Genomic DNA, 19,614 nt, shown 5'->3' with positions numbered 1-19,614 from the left:
TAACCCTCCTACCATCTAACCATAACCCATCTACCATCTAACCCTCCTACCATCTAACCAAAACCCATCTCTCATCTAACCCTAACCATCTAACCCTAACCCTCCTACCACCTAACCCATCTATCATCTAACCCTAACCCATCTACCATCTAACCCTCCTACCATCTAACCCTAACCCTCCTACCACCTAACCCATCTATCATCTAACCATCGTATCATCTAACCCTAACCCATCTACCATCTAACCCTCCTACCATCTAACCCTAACCCTCCTACCACCTAACCCATCTACCATCTAACCCTCCTATCACCTAACCCTAACCCATCTACCATCTAACCCTCCTATCATCTAAACCTAACCCATCTCTCATCTAACCCTAACCCTCCTACCATCGAACCCGAACCCTCCTACCATCTAACCCATCTACCATCTAACCCTCCTACCATCTAACCATAACCCATCTACCATCTAACCCTCCTACCATCTAACCCATCTACCATCTAACCCTCCTACCATCTAACCAAAACCCATCTCTCATCTAACCCTAACCCTCCTACCATCTAACCCGAACCCTCCTACCATCTAACCCATCTACCATCTAACCCTCCTACCATCTAACCATAACCCATCTACCATCTAACCCTCCTACCATCTAACCCATCTACCATCTAACCCTCCTACCATCTAACCAAAACCCATCTACCATCTAACCCTCCTACCATCTAACCCATCTACCATCTAACCCTCCTACCATCTAACCAAAACCCATCTCTCATCTAACCCTAACCCTCCTACCATCTAACCCGAACCCTCCTACCATCTAACCCATCTACCATCTAACCCTCCTACCATCTAACCATAACCCATCTACCATCTAACCCTCCTACCATCTAACCAAAACCCATCTCTCATCTAACCCTAACCCATCTAACCCTAACCCTCCTACCACCTAACCCATCTATCATCTAACCCTAACCCATCTACCATCTAACCCTCCTACCATCTAACCCTAACCCTCCTACCACCTAACCCATCTATCATCTAACCATCGTATCATCTAACCCTAACCCAGCTACCATCTAACCCTCCTACCATCTAACCCTAACCCTCCTACCACCTAACCCATCTACCATCTAACCCTCCTATCACCTAACCCTAACCCATCTACCATCTAACCCTCCTATCATCTAAACCTAACCCATCTACCATCTAACCCTAACCAATCTACCATCTAAATGGACTCTCATCCACTATGTCTATGTCCTAAAAGCCACCCTATTCCTATGACCGACTACATTACCTCAAGCCATCACTCCTAAAAGGAAGTAGTTGGCTACTTGATATATTCTCCAACCCGACTAACAAGAGAATCAAGCTGATAGAGGTCCCAAGTAGACAATAGCGGCCTAACACCAGACAGACCATGTCCACTGGGCACAGACATCAATTCAACGTCTATTCAATGTTGGTTCAATGTTATTTCATTGAAATGACGTTGAAACAATGTTGATTCAGCCAGTGAGTGCCCGGTGGATTGTGTCAGATACTGCAGCCGAACCCACTAGAAAGCCGATGAGCTAACTGCCCGCTGGCTATGACAATGGTGGGCCACTTTTAGGCCACAGTAAGTTTACTGTCAGGGAAGGTTGTAGTCTGTGTATAAAAGACTATATGCGTTTTCATTCTGTGAGTACCTGGACTGAGGGATTCTCAGGGATAGCCAGAAACAGGACAGTAGTAGCAAAGGCATGGCATGCAGGTGCTTTTAGAAACCCTAGAGGGGGGGTGTGTGTGTGTGACTCTATGATGATTGAACCTAGCTCACAGACTCACTGTAAGATGGTATCTACAGAGGGATACATGACTAAGACTGCTACTGTCAGAGACCAGCCAATCAGAGGAGAGATGGCTGATGGGAGTTGTGGTTTTGGTGTAGGATGTGGCGAATTGGCACTTGTGGGAGACTCTGCCTCCAGTCCAGCCCTGTCTACCTGCATACTGTGAGTTGGAAAGGAAACAGAACAAGACTGACAGACATGGAGAGCATAAAACATCTTACATTTACTAAATATGTGAATAAAATGTGTATTATAATATATCTATAAAGGCATACATGTCTGTCAGTGTGTATGCATCTTAATGTATAAATAGATGTATACATACATATATTATACTACAGTTGAATGTGGAATAGGAAATAATCATATAATATGCAACAAATGGTAAGCCACAGGAACTTCCCCGGGGCGTCGGTTCCAACACAGATTCTTCTTCGTGCCTTGTGCGTAGATTTACATTCAGTTTTGGTTTATTGATGAAACCTTCGCCGTATAATGACCTCTGAACTAACCACACCACCTCAAATGACCTCCTCGTTTTCTTTGGGTTACTCGCTGCGGTGCAACACACACACGGATTCCTCTTCTACACACCACGTTTGAGGATGAAGACCCAGACCACAGAGATAAAAACTAAACAGAAATCAACAAACTACAAATAAAATGACCGAAAGGATGAGAGAAGACGTGGATGAGGAGGAAAGGAGGAGCAGAGAAGAGGGAGATGATGAGGAAAGGAGGAGGAGAGAAGAGGTGGATGAGGAGGAAAGGAGGAGGAGAGAAGAGAGATGAGGAGCAAAGGAGGAGCAGAGAAGAGGGGGATGAGGAGGAAAGGAGGAGGAGGGCAGAAAATAAGTGCATGATGGGATTGTCTTCACTTTAGGTCCAGGATGTCTTCTTCGAAAGAGGTGGGGAGGGTGAAGGGGCTGGCCAATGGCGGGCTCTCCTCTCTAAGCACCACTTTCTCTGGCTCCGCCTCCGAGCTGGACGAGCAGTGCCGTTGGATGTCCGAGTCCGTGTCGGCCGACTCCGAGCCCACTCTGATAGGACACACAGCATGCCCATCAGTTTGAATCACTACATCATAACGTTTTACACTCATATCATTTGAACATTGGGGAACCGCCAGGGCCCTCTACACCTTCAGAGAGGGCCTAAGGATAGATACAAATCTGTATATATTTTTATATTAATATAATCTGTAATTGTGTTTTCATTGATTTAATTGTAATGATCTTCCTATTGTTTTCGAAAAAGAAGGGTTAATATCCAAGAGAAAAAAATATCCAATCAGAATTGTTCTTTGGTAGTTTCTTGGTAGAAATAATCTAGCTGGGCTCAATGCTCATTGGCTAGGCCCTCGGGCTTTGACTAGAAGGCACCAGCCAACGTCATTGACATTGACTTCAATTAAAGCAGCTTTTTGGAATGACAGTATATTCAATCAATCACAAATTGTCTTGTAATAGGTGGGACAATTTAACGATTCTTCAAGGCTCTTTAGAGAGCCTAATTATACGTCACTAATTCAGAGCCTTATCTTGTTTTCTCACGCTTGAGCCTAGTTTGGGAGAAATGATGTACATATATGGAAGATCATAAATAATGTAACACTTATAGAGATGCATTTGCCATTCTGGTAAGGTGCATTGTCTATTGTATAGGACAGGAAGCCAGAGTGGGGCCATGGGAGAGGGCCCCACGTTGGGCGCCAGGACAGATGGAAACACTAAAAATGGAGACACATAGTCTGCTGATCCGAGATAAAAGACACACATACAAAAGAACACATGGAGTTAATTACAGGGTCAAAGCATAGGCCATAGGATAGAGGGACGCATATTATCTTTAGGTCAAAGCAAGGGTCTTGAGAGAGTAATCGAGGACTATGTGGTGGCAAAATTAAGACTAACTTTTAATGAAAAGTTAAATCTTCTACAGACCGATAGACCAACTTCTGCACTGCCTGATTTGGTGCAACGAGGAAAGAGTTTTAAAAGGCATTTTCAAGTTAATAATTATGAGTGTTATCCGTGGATAACCAGCTGTGAGCTGACAAAAAAAGCTTTACAGTTGGAATTGCCTACTCTTCAATACCGATAATAACTGGTTTCAAAGATTTTGCCTGTTTGACAAAGTCAGCACTTTGGCACACGACCTCTGCAACAACACAGAGAGGGGATTCCATCTACGAGGACACTGTGAGTGAGACCGGAGTACCAAGGGGGCGCAGGACCTCTGCAACAACACAGAGAGGGGATACCATCTACGAGGACACTGTGAGTGAGACCGGAGTACCAAGGGGGCGCAGGACCTCTGCAACAACACAGAGAGGGGATACCATCTACGAGGACACTGTGAGTGAGACCGGAGTACCAAGGGGGCGCAGGACCTCTGCAACAACACAGAGAGGGGATTCCATCTACGAGGACACTGTGAGTGAGACCGGAGTACCAAGGGGGCGCAGGACCTCTGCAACAACACAGAGAGGGGAAAAGGGAAAGTCTGATTCCATCTGCAGGACACATATGCAAGGAGACGTTCACGGCCAGTACCAACAGCTACACAGTACGATCATCAACAACATTGTCACTCAGCTAAGAAACAGGCTCAATGACCATGAAAGGCTCATGTTCTTTGCCCTTCTTGACCCACAAATGTTCCCAATATATAGGGAAACGCCAAGCTTTCCAAATGCTGCGTTCTCAAGTCTCGAGGAAAGTTATGGCCCTCATTTTGATTTGCCGCGGCTTAAAACAGAACTCACCGTTATGTACTCAATGTCTGACTTCAAGGGTAAGAGCCCGGCTGACCTGCTCCACTTTCTCCAGCAGAAGAGACTAATTGATAGTATGCACCAATTGTATCTGTTTACCTGTCTAGTTTTGACCATTCCAGTGTCCCCTACATCAGTAGAAAGAACATATTCCAGGAACACCACTGGACAGGCCCGACTGTCAGCCCTTTGATCTCAATCGAAAAATAACTTCTTTCGGATTTAAAATCAGAAGACAAGCTATATGAACCTGCCCATTTCATAAAGAAGGACAGGAGAATTAACTTTGTTTTGAAATGATAATCATAATGGTGAGTGGACTTTTTGTTTTGGCAAATGTTTATCTGAAACGACGCAACCGTATTTTCTTGTAATGTGGTTCCTGCTATCGATATTTGCGACTGTTGTGTACCTGTGCTGTGAGCCACAGCCGAGGCGTGGATTAGGACCGTTGTGTACCTGTGCTGTGAGCCACAGCCGAGGCGTGGCTTAGGACCGTTGTGTACGTGTGCTGTGAGCCACAGCCGAGGCGTGGCTTAGGACCGTTGTGTACGTGTGCTGTGAGCCACAGCCGAGGCGTGGCTTAGGACCGTTGTGTACGTGTGCTGTGAGCCACAGCCGAGGCGTGGCTTAGGACTGTTTGACTCTGTCATCTACGAATTGCTTCTCCTACATAGGTCTGCAAAAGAAAGGTCTCAGACATGCTCTGTATACACAGTCATCCGAGTTCTCTATATGTATGACGTCAGATATTTTCGGCAACTGAGGGTCTAGTTCCAATAGTCATGGTTCGCCACTGCATGGGGCGTGGGGAGGCAAGTAGCCTAGTGGTTAGAGCATTGGACTAGTAACTGAAATGGTTGCAAGATCTAATCCTCGAGCTGACAAGGTAAAAATCTGCCGTTCTGCCCCTGAACAAGGCAGTTAACCCACTGTTCCTAGGCCGTCATTGAAAATAAGAATTTGTTCTTAACTGACTTGCCTAGTTAAATAAAGGTAAAATACATTTAAAGTACCCGTATGAGACTTCAAGCCAAATATTCCATTCACAAAAAATGAGAAACTTCTAGGTACGTGTGCTTTTCTCACGTTGGCAAATGATCAGCCAAGCCGCGCTTCTTAACACCCGTCCCCTTAACCCGGAAGCCAGCTGCATCAATGTGTCGGAGGAAACACCATTCAACTGACGACCGAAGTCAGCCTGCAGTCCCTCCAAATGTATGACTTCTAATCACTACTGCTATCTAGGTTTTGAGTTGTTGAAGATGATATGGGTCCTTCACCTGTCGCTGCTGGTGGAGGTCAATGTTCGTGCCTTTATCTCTTCCTCAGTGGTCTTCCTGCTCATCTTCCTCTGTTTGCCCGTGCTGCTGTCGGTCTTACTGCTCGGCTCCTCGGTCAAGCCTGGGAAGAACACACAGAATAAGATCATTCAGTAGGGGAATGTCATGCCCACTCAGTAAGAACCGACCTCAACACAACCGCTCAATTAACCACTTAGAAAGGAGGAGCACAAATAGCATTACAATCGTTGGTGGTGCTTAGAATGGTTCTAGTGGGTTACAGTAGATTGGTATGCTGGGATGGTTCTAGTGGGTTACAGCAGGTTAGTGTGCTGGGATGGTTCTAGTGGGTTAGATAGGTTAGTGTGCTGGGATGGTTCTAGTGGGTTAGATAGGTTAGTATGCTGGGATGGTTCTAGTGGGTTACAGTAGATTAGTATGCTGGGATGGTTCTAGTGGGTTACAGCAGGTTAGTGTGCTGGGATGGTTCTAGTGGGTTACAGTACATTAGTATGCTGGGATGGTTCTAGTGGGTTAGATAGGTTAGTGTGCTGGGATGGTTCTAGTGGGTTAGATAGGTTAGTGTGCTGGGATGGTTCTAGTGGGTTACAGTAGATTAGTATGCTGGGATGGCTCTAGTGGGTTACAGCAGGTTAGTGTGCTGGGATGGTTCTAGTGGGTTATAGTAGATTAGTGTGCTGGGATGGTTCTAGTGGGTTACAGTAGATTAGTGTGCTGGGATGGTTCTAGTGGGTTACAGTAGATTAGTGTGCTGGGATGGTTCTAGTGGGTTACAGTAGATTAGTATGCTGGGATGGTTCTAGTGGGTTAGATAGGTTAGTGTGCTGGGATGGTTCTAGTGGGTTACAGTAGATTAGTGTGCTGGGATGGTTCTAGTGGGGTACAGTAGATTAGTGTGCTGGGATGGTTCTAGTGGGTTCTAGTAGATAAGTGTGCTGGGATGGTTCTAGTGGGTTACAGTAGATTAGTATGCTGGGATGGTTCTAGTGGGTTAGATAGGTTAGTGTGCTGGGATGGTTCTAGTGGGTTACAGTAGATTAGTGTGCTGGGATGGTTCTAGTGGGGTACAGTAGATTAGTGTGCTGGGATGGTTCTAGTGGGTTATAGTAGATTAGTGTGATGGGATGGTTCTAGTGGGTTACAGTAGATTAGTGTGCTGGGATGGTTCTAGTGGGTTACAGTAGATTAGTATGCTGGGATGGTTCTAGTGGGTTCTAGTAGATTAGTGTGCTGGGATGGTTCTAGTGGGTTACAGTAGATTAGTATGCTGGGATGGTTCTAGTGGGTTAGATAGGTTAGTGTGCTGGGATGGTTCTAGTGGGTTACAGTAGATTAGTATGCTGGGATGGCTCTAGTGGGTTACAGCAGGTTAGTGTGCTGGGATGGTTCTAGTGGGTTATAGTAGATTAGTGTGCTGGGATGGTTCTAGTGGGTTACAGTAGATTAGTGTGCTGGGATGGTTCTAGTGGGTTACAGTAGATTAGTATGCTGGGATGGTTCTAGTGGGTTAGATAGGTTAGTGTGCTGGGATGGTTCTAGTGGGTTACAGTAGATTAGTGTGCTGGGATGGTTCTAGTGGGGTACAGTAGATTAGTGTGCTGGGATGGTTCTAGTGGGTTATAGTAGATTAGTGTGCTGGGATGGTTCTAGTGGGTTACAGTAGATTAGTGTGCTGGGATGGTTCTAGTGGGTTACAGTAGATTAGTATGCTGGGATGGTTCTAGTGGGTTCTAGTAGATTAGTGTGCTGGGATGGTTCTAGTGGGTTACAGTAGATTAGTATGCTGGGATGGTTCTAGTGGGTTAGATAGGTTAGTGTGCTGGGATGGTTCTAGTGGGTTAGATAGGTTAGTGTGCTGGGATGGTTCTAGTGGGTTACAGTACATTAGTATGCTGGGATGGTTCTAGTGGGTTAGATAGGTTAGTGTGCTGGGATGGTTCTAGTGGGTTAGATAGGTTAGTGTGCTGGGATGGTTCTAGTGGGTTACAGTAGATTAGTATGCTGGGATGGCTCTAGTGGGTTACAGCAGGTTAGTGTGCTGGGATGGTTCTAGTGGGTTATAGTAGATTAGTGTGCTGGGATGGTTCTAGTGGGTTACAGTAGATAAGTGTGCTGGGATGGTTCTAGTGGGTTACAGTAGATTAGTATGCTGGGATGGTTCTAGTGGGTTAGATAGGTTAGTGTGCTGGGATGGTTCTAGTGGGTTACAGTAGATTAGTGTGCTGGGATGGTTCTAGTGGGGTACAGTAGATTAGTGTGCTGGGATGGTTCTAGTGGGTTATAGTAGATTAGTGTGATGGGATGGTTCTAGTGGGTTACAGTAGATTAGTGTGCTGGGATGGTTCTAGTGGGTTACAGTAGATTAGTATGCTGGGATGGTTCTAGTGGGTTAGATAGGTTAGTGTGCTGGGATGGTTCTAGTGGGTTACAGTAGATTAGTATGCTGGGATGGTTCTAGTGGGTTACAGTAGGTTCGTATGCTGGGATGGTTCTAGTGGGTTACAGTAGGTTAGTATGCTGGGATGGTTCTAGTGGGTTACAGTAGATTAGTATGCTGGGATGGTTCTAGTGGGTTACAGTAGATTAGTATGCTGGGATGGTTCTAGTGGGTTACAGTAGTTTAGTATACTGGGATGGTTCTAGTGGGTTAGATAGGTTAGTGTGCTGGGATGGTTCTAGTGGGTTACAGTAGATTAGTATGCTGGGATGGTTCTAGTGGGTTAGATAGGTTAGTGTTCTGGGATGGTTCTAGTGGGTTAGATAGGTTAGTATGCTGGGATGGTCCTAGTGGGTTAGATAGGTTAGTGTGCTGGGATGGTTCTAGTGGGTTAGATAGGTTAGTGTGCTGGGATGGTTCTAGTGGGTTAGATAGGTTAGTGTGCTGGGATGGTTCTAGTGGGTTAGATAGATTAGTATGCTGGGATGGTTCTAGTGGGTTAGATAGGTTACTGTGCTGGGATGGTTCTAGTGGGTTAGATAGATTAGTATGCTGGGATGGTTCTAGTGGGTTAGATAGGTTAGTGTGCTGGGATGGTTCTAGTGGGTTAGATAGATTAGTATGCTGGGATGGTTCTAGTGGGTTACAGCAGGTTAGTATGCTGGGATGGTTCTAGTGGGTTAGATAGATTAGTGTGCTGGGATGGTTCTAGTGGGTTACAGTAGATTAGTGTGCTGGGATGGTTCTAGTGGGTTACAGTAGATTAGTGTGCTGGGATGGTTCTAGTGGGTTACAGTAGATTAGTATGCTGGGATGGCTCTAGTGGGTTACAGCAGGTTAGTGTGCTGGGATGGTTCTAGTGGGTTATAGTAGATTAGTGTGCTGGGATGGTTCTAGTGGGTTACAGTAGATTAGTGTGCTGGGATGGTTCTAGTGGGTTACAGTAGATTAGTATGCTGGGATGGTTCTAGTGGGTTAGATAGGTTAGTGTGCTGGGATGGTTCTAGTGGGTTACAGTAGATTAGTGTGCTGGAATGGTTCTAGTGGGGTACAGTAGATTAGTGTGCTGGGATGGTTCTAGTGGGTTATAGTAGATTAGTGTGATGGGATGGTTCTAGTGGGTTACAGTAGATTCGTGTGCTGGGATGGTTCTAGTGGGTTACAGTAGATTAGTATGCTGGGATGGTTCTAGTGGGTTTAGTAGATTAGTGTGCTGGGATGGTTCTAGTGGGTTACAGTAGATTAGTATGCTGGGATGGTTCTAGTGGGTTAGATAGGTTAGTGTGCTGGGATGGTTCTAGTGGGTTAGATAGGTTAGTGTGCTGGGATGGTTCTAGTGGGTTAGATAGGTTAGTGTGCTGGGATGGTTCTAGTGGGTTACAGTAGATTAGTATGCTGGGATGGTTCTAGTGGGTTTAGTAGATTAGTGTGCTGGGATGGTTCTAGTGGGTTACAGTAGATTAGTATGCTGGGATGGTTCTAGTGGGTTAGATAGGTTAGTGTGCTGGGATGGTTCTAGTGGGTTACAGTAGATTAGTATGCTGGGATGGTTCTAGTGGGTTACAGTAGGTTCGTATGCTGGGATGGTTCTAGTGGGTTACAGTAGGTTAGTATGCTGGGATGGTTCTAGTGGGTTACAGTAGATTAGTATGCTGGGATGGTTCTAGTGGGTTACAGTAGATTAGTATGCTGGGATGGTTCTAGTGGGTTACAGTAGTTTAGTATACTGGGATGGTTCTAGTGGGTTAGATAGGTTAGTGTGCTGGGATGGTTCTAGTGGGTTACAGTAGATTAGTATGCTGGGATGGTTCTAGTGGGTTAGATAGGTTAGTGTTCTGGGATGGTTCTAGTGGGTTAGATAGGTTAGTATGCTGGGATGGTCCTAGTGGGTTAGATAGGTTAGTGTGCTGGGATGGTTCTAGTGGGTTAGATAGATTAGTATGCTGGGATGGTTCTAGTGGGTTACAGCAGGTTAGTATGCTGGGATGATTCTAGTGGGTTAGATAGGTTAGTGTGCTGGGATGGTTCTAGTGGGTTAGATAGATTAGTGTGCTGGGATGGTTCTAGTGGGTTACAGTAGATTAGTGTGCTGGGATGGTTCTAGTGGGTTACAGTAGATTAGTGTGCTGGGATGGTTCTAGTGGGTTACAGTAGATTAGTGTGCTGGGATGGTTCTAGTGGGTTACAGTAGATTAGTATGCTGGGATGGTTCTAGTGGGTTACAGTAGATTAGTATGCTGGGATGGTTCTAGTGGGTTACAGTAGATTAGTATGCTGGGATGGTTCTAGTGGGTTAGATAGATTAGTATGCTGGGATGGTTCTAGTGGGTTACAGTAGATTAGTATGCCGGGATGGTTCTAGTGGGTTACAGTAGATTAGTATGCTGGGATGGTTCTAGTGGGTTAGATAGGTTAGTGTGCTTGCAACACAAGGGTTGACGGTTTCATTCCCTCATGGGAAACATATAGTAAATATACTGTATGTGTCGCTGTCACCTGTAGGTGCTTGTAAATGGAAACATAAGCTGTGTTATACAGTTTTTCCAATTGCTAACACACTAAAATGACATGCACAGCACAATTATTTAAACTGACACACAGAGAGCAAAACCTCTTCTCAAGTCTCCAATAGTCTAAACACATTTTCTGCTTTACACACATTTGGCAATTCAAAATGGCACTTTTTAAATGCACTGCACACAGTTCTCTGCATAAGACACAACAATCTGACATAAAGTCACATGTTTGCCATTTCAAAACACTGCCATTCAAAATCACACTACATGAGCTAATTGGCCAATACATGTGCCACCTGGCCAAACACCTCAATGGTTAAATGTTACCACTTAAATCAGGAAGTAAGCACTAGGAAAAGACCACAGGTAAGCACCTTTTGTTTTACAACAACAATGGAAGCCATTGCAGAGAGGAAGAGGAAGAGGGAGGGTGAGAATGAGAGGGGGAGGAAGAGTGAGAGGTAGGGGTAGAGCTGGTAGAGGAGTTCATGGCCAAAGAAGACAACAACTTTCAAATGAAATCAGAGCAACCTTAGTTGATCATGTCATCAACCATGGGCTGACAATGTGAGAGGCTGGACAGAGAGTGCAGCCCAACTTGAGCCGTTTTACTGTCGCCTGTGTCATCCGGACATTTAGACTGGAGTACAGGTATGTAACCAACATTTCTTTCACACTATGTAGTACACCCCATGTCATAGTGTATCAGTTGGGTGACACCTGTTTACTTCATGAATGGCTGATGTCATACACTAACTGCACAAATTTCCTGTAGATTTTACTCTACTGTGGGGGAAATATCTTTAGGCTGCATTGTCCAAGCCCTATATTTGAGTTTTTTAGTTTTTCTAAAGGACTGAGAGAGGCAACCATGGTGGAGGAAGGGGCCACATGTTCACCGGGGTACAGGAAGGGACCAACCATGGTGGAGGAAGGGGCCACATGTTCACCGGGGTACAGGAAGCTGCCATTGTAAACTTGGTTTTGGAAAATAATGAAATCAGATTACGAGAAATTCAAAGCCACATCATTCAAGACAACACCATATTCAACAACATTCAACGAGTCAGTCTGTCCACTTTGGCTCGCATTCTCAAGCGAAACCGAATCACAATGAAACAACTTTATAAGGTGCCGTTTGAGAGAAACTCTCAAAGAAACAAAGAGGTCAGACGAGCATATGTGGATGTAAGTACAATATTGACTGCAGTACACTATACACAACATTGTTTCCCAGTGTACTGGATAACACCATATTGACTGCAGTACACTACACACAACATTGTTTCCCAGTGTACTGGATAACACCATATTGACTGCAGTACACTACACACAACATTGTTTCCCAGTGTACTGGATAACACCATATTGACTGCAGTACACTACACACAACATTGTTTCCCAGTGTACTGGATAACACCATATTGACTGCAGTACACTACACACAACATTGTTTCCCAGTGTACTGGATAACACCATATTGACTGCTTTTGTTCTTTGTTTTCAGGGAGTACTGGAAATGGATGCTCATGCAATCCCACATGAGTTGATCTTTATAGATGAGGCTGGGTTCAACCTAGCAAACAGCAGAAGAAGGGGGAGAAACGTCATTGGCCACAGAGCCATTATAGATGTTCCTGGCCAACGTGGTTGGGAACATCACAATGTGCCATCTCCAATACGCATGGTGTCCTCCACCTTCATGCCAACCTTGGACCATACAACACAGCCCATATATATTCTCACATTCCTGGACAGACTCCACAACATTCTCATACCACCAGAGCGTATGAATGATACTACGTTGTAGTATGGGACAACGTGAGCTTTCATCGTGCAGCCCCAGTCCAAAACTGGTTTGCTGACCACCCACCATTTCTCGTGCAATACCTCCCACCATACTCACCATTTCTGAACCCCATAGAAGAGTTATTTTCGGCACGGCGGTGGAAGGTATACGTGGAAGGTATACGTGGAAGATATACGTGGAAGGTATACGTGGAAGGTATACGACCGGCAGCCCTTTGTGCGCAGGCCTCTTGTGCAGGCTATGGAAGAGGCATGTGATGAGATTGATGTGGGTGCGATTCAGGGATGGATAAGGCACTCAAGGCGCTTCTTCCCTCGATGTCTGGCAAGGGAAGATATTGCCTGTGATGTGGACGAGGCGTTGTGGCCAGACCCAGCTGTGCGGCAAGATGCTGCCTAATTATTTTTCTGTTTTTTTTTGTCGCTTTTTTTCTATATACAGTATTTTTTCTGCACATTTCTTTCTGCAATTTTCTTTTTCAGTTTACTGTTTTTTTGTGAGCATATTTTTGTTCAGTCCAATGTAAATATATCTGCTGTGCATATGTTGCACTGACTTGTTTGGTGAAAAATAAAATGTTTCAACAGCATGTGTGTGTATCTGCAAATATTCCTGTGCATCTGAAGAATTTTCTACAATTTGAACTAAGCATACTAAAGATGAGTGCTTTTCATTATGCCCAACAGTGTGTAGTTGGTTAGACAAACATCTGGTAATATGAATTAAGTGTGTGCCATTTTGTGCAAATGTTTGATTTTGATAATGCTATCTGTAGTTTTGGTTGCAGTGCTTCATGTTGCAGGATATATGAGGTATTTTGCAGTTTGGGTGTGTGGTTTTGTGAATTGTGTTAAGTATTTTGATAAAACCAGCCTAGTTTGCAAAATTGTGTTTTAGCAATTGGGAAAAACTGTAATACTCATACCAACCGCACTAACCATACTATTTGTGATGTGAATTGATTATATAGTATGCTTATTGGTCATAGTATGGATATAGTTAGTATGCCAAAAGTTCCCGGATGTCATACTAAATTCGCCAACATATGAAGTATGTATATCGTTGTCCCATGTAAATTGTATTTTTTTCGTCGTTTTTGTATATATTTCAATCTCTTTTTCCATTTTTTAATTAAATATACCTTCCGGCAACCAGTCTCACCCAATGTGATACGGATCCGCTATTTTTTAGACCTCATAGCTAGAACCTCCATCAGAAGCTAGCCATCAGATGCTAACCAGCTAATTAGCTGGTTAGCATGCTTTTAGCTGGCTTTTACCTCTAGCTCAGACACCAGCCGCTTTTACCCTGGATAATACCCGCCAGTCTGCACAACGTCAGGACTGCTTTTCTCCACCATTACTCCAGATTACTCCATTACTGGACCATTATTCCAGATCCTCGCAGCTATCTAGCTGCTACCGAGAGGCCCAGCCCCAAAGCTAGCCTTAGAACCAGACCCATCTCCCGGCCTGCTCAGTGGCTATGATCACTCGGCTATACAGCTGATGTCTCCCGAACTCTTCACTAACACGACTAGAAGCCACTACATCGCCGGATTCCTGCCGTAAGCTCTGGACCTTTGCATCGGATCATAGCAACTAGTTAGCTGCTACTGAGTAACCATAGTGGCTAACGCCCTTGTCCCGAAGCTAGCACCAGTTAGCCTTTGAGCCAGGGGCATCTCCCGGGTAGCAAACTATATTACTCCAGCTACATTACCTCTTTTGCCAATTGGCCTAGACCCTTTGTCGACATGGAGCCCCGCAGATCCACGATTGGTCTGATGACATAATTCCATCTGATGTGCCCTCAACCAGTCAATGAAGATGCTTCTGCTAGCCCCGGCCTGCTAACTTATGAACGCCGTGTCTCCCACTTGCTAGCGTAGTAATGACTTCCCTGTTTCATCTATAGCTGTTCACTGGACCCTATGATCACCTGGCTACATAGCTCATGCCTGCTGGACTGTTCATCAATCACGGTACTCCATTTAGTTTGTTTTGTTTATCTGTTGGCCCCAGCCTCAAATTCAGGCCCTGTGTGTAGTTAACTGACCCTCTCTGCCCATTCATCGCCATTTTACCTGTTGTTGTTGTCTTAGCTGATTAGCTGTTGCTGTCTTACCCGTTGTCTTAGCTAGCTGTTCCAATCAACACTTGCGATTGCTTTATGCCTCGCTTTATGTCTCTCTCTAATGTCAATATGCCTTGTATACTGTTGTTTAGGGTAGTTATCATTGTTTTATTTTACTGCGGAGCCCCTAGCCCTACTCAACATGCTCAGATACCTCTTTTGTCCCACCTCCCACACATGGGGTGATCTCACCTAGCATAACTAGTATCTCCAGAGATGCAACCTCTCTTACTCAATGCCTAGGTTTACCTCCATAGTACATTATGCCCTGAATCTATTCTACCACGCCCATTTTCTGTCCCCAACGCACTAGACGACCAGTTTTGATAGCCTTTAGCCGTACCCTCATCCAACTCCTCCTCTGTTCCTAGGGTGATGTGGAGGTTAACCCAGGCCCTGTGTGTACCTAGGCGCTCTCATTTCTTGACTTCTGTAACCGTAAATGCCTTGATTTCATGCATGTTTACATGAGAAGCCTCCTCCCTGCAGCTGGCACAGGACTACCGGACTGGGGAGACGCACTGGAGGCCTGGTGCGTGGAGCCGGCACAGGTGGCACCGGACTGGTGACATGCACTTCAGGGAGAGTGCGAGGAACCGGCACAGGACGTACCGGACTGAAACCAAAAGGGGGAGTTAGGGGGGGTGACTAGTGTTGGTGGTGGCTCCGGTGCGGGTCGTAGCCCCCCCAGACCCCAGATCCGACCATGGCGCTGGGCTGAATGCTGTGCCTGGACTGGGCACCGGCGCAGAGGAGGGCTCCGGCCCTGGAGCTGGGTTGGACGCCGTGCCTGGACTGGGCACCGGCGCATAGGAAGGCTCCGGCCTTGGAGCGGGACTGGACGCCGTGCTAGGACTGGACATTGGCGCAGAGGAAGGCTCCGGCCTAGGAGCTGGGTTGGACGCCGAGCCCGGACTGGGCACCGGCGCAGAGGAGAGCTCCGGGCCATGGAGCGGGACTGGACACCGCGCCTGGACTGTGCACTTGCGCAGAGGAAGGCTCCGGCCTTGGAGCGTGCCTGGACTGGGCATCGGCGCAGAGGAAGGCACCTGCCCAAGGCTCCGGCCTTGGAGTGGGACTGGGGAGGCCCACTGGAGGCCTGATGCGTGGAGCCGGCACAGGTGGCGCCAGACTGGTGACACGCGCTTCAGGGCGAGTGGAGGGAGCTGGCACAGGACGTACCGGACTGGGGAGGCGCCCTGGAGGCCTGGTGCGTGGAGCCGGCACAGGACTGGTGACATGCACTTCAGGGAGAGTGCGAGGAACCGGCACATGACGTACCGGACTGAAACCAAAAGGAGGGGTTAGGGGAGGTGACTAGTGTTGGTGGCAGCTCCGTTGCCGGTCGTAGCCCCCCCAGACCCCGGATCCGACCATGGCGCCGGACTGAACGCTGTGCATAGACTGGGCACAAAATATTAATTTTACAACATCTGCTGCCTCAGTTTGTATGATGCCAATTTGCATATACTCCAGAATGTTATGAAGAGTGATCAGATGAATTGCAATTAATTGCAAAGTCCCTCTTTGCCATGCAAATGAACTGAATCCCAAAACAAGATTTCCACTGCATTTCAACCCTGCCACAAAAGGACCAGATGGCATCATGTCAGTGATTCTCTCGTTAACACAGGTGTGAGTGTTGACGAGGACAAGGCTGGAGATCACTCTGTCATGCTGATTGAGTTCGAATAACAGACTGGAAGCTTCAAAAGGAGGGTGGTGCTGGGAATCATTGTTCTGTCAACCATGGTTACCTGCAAGGAAACACAGGGCCGTCATCATTGCTTAGCACAAAAAGGGCTTCACAGGCAAGGATATTGCTGCCAGTAAGATTGCACCCAAATCAACCATTTATCGGATCATCAAGAACTTCAAGGAGAGCGGTTCAATTATTGTGAAGAAGGCTTCAGGGCGCCCAAGAAAGTCCAGCAAGCGCCAGGACCGTCTCCTAAAGTTGATTCAGCTGCGGGATCGGGACACCACCAATACAGAGCTTGCTCAGGAATGGCAGCAGGCAGGTGTGAGTGCATCAGCACACAGTGAGGCAAAGACTTTTGGAGGATGGCCTGGTGTCAAGAAGGGCAGCAAAGAAGCCACTTCTCTCCAGGAAAAACATCAGGGACAGACTGATATTCTGCAAAAGGTACAGGGATTGGACTGCTGAGGACTGGGGTAAAGTAATTTTCTCTGATGAATCCCCTTTCCGATTGTTTGGGGCATCCGGAAAAAAACTTGTCCGGAGAAGACAAGGTGAGCGCTACCATCAGTCCTGTGTCATGCCAACACTAAAGCATCCTGAGACCATTCATGTGTGGGGTTGCTTCTCAGCCAAGGGAGTGGTCTCACTCACAATTTTGCCTAAGAACACGGCCATGAATAAAGAATGGTACCAACACATCCTCCGAGAGCAATTTCTCCCAACCATCCAGGAACAGTTTGGTGACGAACAATGCCTTTTCCAGCATGATGGAGCACCTTGCCATAAGGCAAAAGGGATAACTAAGTGGCTCGGGGAACAAAACATTGATATTTTGGGTCCATGGCCAGGAAACTCCCCAGACCTTATTCCCATTGAGAAATTGTGGTCAATCCTCAAGAGGCGGGTGGACAAACGAAAACCCACAAATTCTGATAAACTCCAAGCATTGATTATGCAAGAATGGGCTGCCATCAGTCAGGATGTGGCCCAGAAGTTAATTGACAGCATGCCAGGGTGGATTGCAGAGGTCTTGAAAAAGAAGGGTCAACACTGCAAATATTGACTCTTTGCATCAACTTCATGTAATTGTCAATAAAAGCCTTTGACACTTATGAAATGCTTGTAATTATACTTCAGTATTCCATAGTAACATCTGACAAAAATATCTAGACATTGAAGCAGCCAACTTTGTGAACATTTACATTTGTGTTATTCTCTAAACTTTTGGCCACGACTGTATGTTAGTAGAAGTATAGTATTAAGTATACAGTATGTTAGTATGGGTAGTCAAACACAGCTATAACCTACAAGCTAAATTACTCTATGGTGGCTGTGATGGGAAAGAGGGGGTGACAAGAACTAATTAAAACAAATGATAACTTTCTGAATGCTGTGTGTGTGTGTGTGTGTGTGTGTGTGTGTGTGTGTGTGTGTGTGTGTGTGTGTGTGTGTGTGTGTGTGTGTGTGTGTGTACAGTCCAGTCTTGGTGCCTCACTCACCCAGAAGCTCCTTACGGGTGCGACTGGCGATTTCTTTGATCTCCATGCGGGACAGAGACAGGGTGTGTGAGGACCCCTGCATGAGGGCCCCCGCGGGGGCTGTTAGGCCCGTCACCACCTTGTTGACCAGTGGGGACTTGAGGGGCCTCTCGATGCTGCGGCCCACTAGGTTACTCAGTGGGATCTTGAAGATATGCTTACACTGTGTCTCACCTGGAGGGTGAAGGAGAGATACAGAGAGTGGGGATGGAGGGTGAAGGAGAGATACAGAGAGTGGGGATGGATGGAGGAGGAGAGATACAGAGAGTGGGGATGGATGGAGGAGGAGAGATACAGAGAGTGGGGATGGATGGAGGAGGAGAGATACAGAGAGTGGGGATGGATGGAGGAGGAGAGATACAGAGAGTGGGGATGGATGGAGAAGGAGAGATACAGAGAGTGGGGATGGATGGAGAAGGAGAGATACAGAGAGTGGGGATGGATGGAGAAGGAGAGATACAGAGAGTGGGGATGGATGGAGGAGGAGAGATACAGAGAGTGGGGATGGATGGAGAAGGAGAGATACAGAGAGTGGGGATGGATGGAGGAGGAGAGATACAGAGAGTGGGGATGGATGGAGGAGGATAGATACAGAGAGTGGGGATGGATGGAGGAGGAGAGATACAGAGAGAGTGGGGATGGATGGAGAAGGAGAGATACAGAGAGTGGGGATGGATGGAGGAGGAGAGATACAGAGAGAGTGGGGATGGATGGAGAAGGAGAGATACAGAGAGAGTGGGGATGGATGGAGAAGGAGAGATACAGAGAGAGTGGGGATGGATGGAGAAGGAGAGATACAGAGAGAGTGGGGATGGATGGAGGAGGAGAGATACAGAGAGAGTGGGGATGGATGGAGAAGGAGAGATACACAGAGAGTGGGGATGGATGGAGAAGGAGAGATACAGAGAGAGTGGGGATGGATGGAGGAGGAGAGATACAGAAAAGGTAATGCGGTGAGAGAGACATCATTTCAACACCAAGCAACTTCAGGCAATTAAGTTATGGAGACCTCCTTAGACTGGTTAGTTTACCACACGCCCACGCGCACACACACACTAGAGGAACATATGTATAAGAACACGAACATGAAGAACATGATCATGTCATGTTCCAATCAAGCCTCCTCTATCTAAACTGATTAACAACATGACTCACAGTGACACATTGTGCGATCAACTTATGAATTCATCATCGTCGCCATTTCAACACTGTGTAATATAATACGACTACTCAGTTACAGACATTTACAGCTATCCATCAATTATTCAACGTTTGGGATCAATAATTAAACAACTGTTTGAGTCAGAGTAATTGGATACTTAACATCTTCGTAGCAGCACCGCATTCCAGTCTCTATAGTCTGCTGTATTCCAGTCTCTGTAGTCTGCTGTATTCCAGTCTCTATAGTCTGCTGTATTCCAGTCTCTATAGTCTGCTGTATTCCAGTCTCTATAGTCTGCTGTATTCCAGTCTCTATAGTCTGCTGTATTCCAGTCTCTATAGTCTGCTGTATTCCAGTCTCTATAGTCTGCTGTATTCCAGTCTCTATAGTCTGC

The 19,614-nt window shown here is 46.3% G+C and overlaps 1 protein-coding gene across 1 annotated transcript in view; it reads right to left on the bottom strand.

Annotated features, from left to right (window-relative positions):
* Nucleotides 1-706: 706 nt before the first annotated feature.
* garnl3 (GTPase activating Rap/RanGAP domain like 3) overlaps nt 707-19,614 on the bottom strand; it is a 174,666-nt gene continuing 155,758 nt past the window's right edge. Inside the window, exons 29-31 of the mRNA XM_031802695.1 lie at nt 18,020-18,232; nt 5,899-6,019; nt 707-2,879 (exon numbers count right to left, since the gene is read on the bottom strand). Coding sequence (XP_031658555.1) covers nt 2,714-2,879; nt 5,899-6,019; nt 18,020-18,232 — 500 coding nt within the window. The 3' untranslated portion in view covers nt 707-2,713. The remainder of the gene's footprint in view (nt 2,880-5,898; nt 6,020-18,019; nt 18,233-19,614) is intronic.

Source organism: Oncorhynchus kisutch, linkage group LG23, assembly GCF_002021735.2.
Source record: "Oncorhynchus kisutch isolate 150728-3 linkage group LG23, Okis_V2, whole genome shotgun sequence".
Taxonomy (NCBI): domain Eukaryota; kingdom Metazoa; phylum Chordata; class Actinopteri; order Salmoniformes; family Salmonidae; genus Oncorhynchus; species Oncorhynchus kisutch.
The sequence above is the reverse complement of the archived record's forward strand: the minus strand, read 5'-3'. Positions and strand labels throughout refer to the sequence as shown.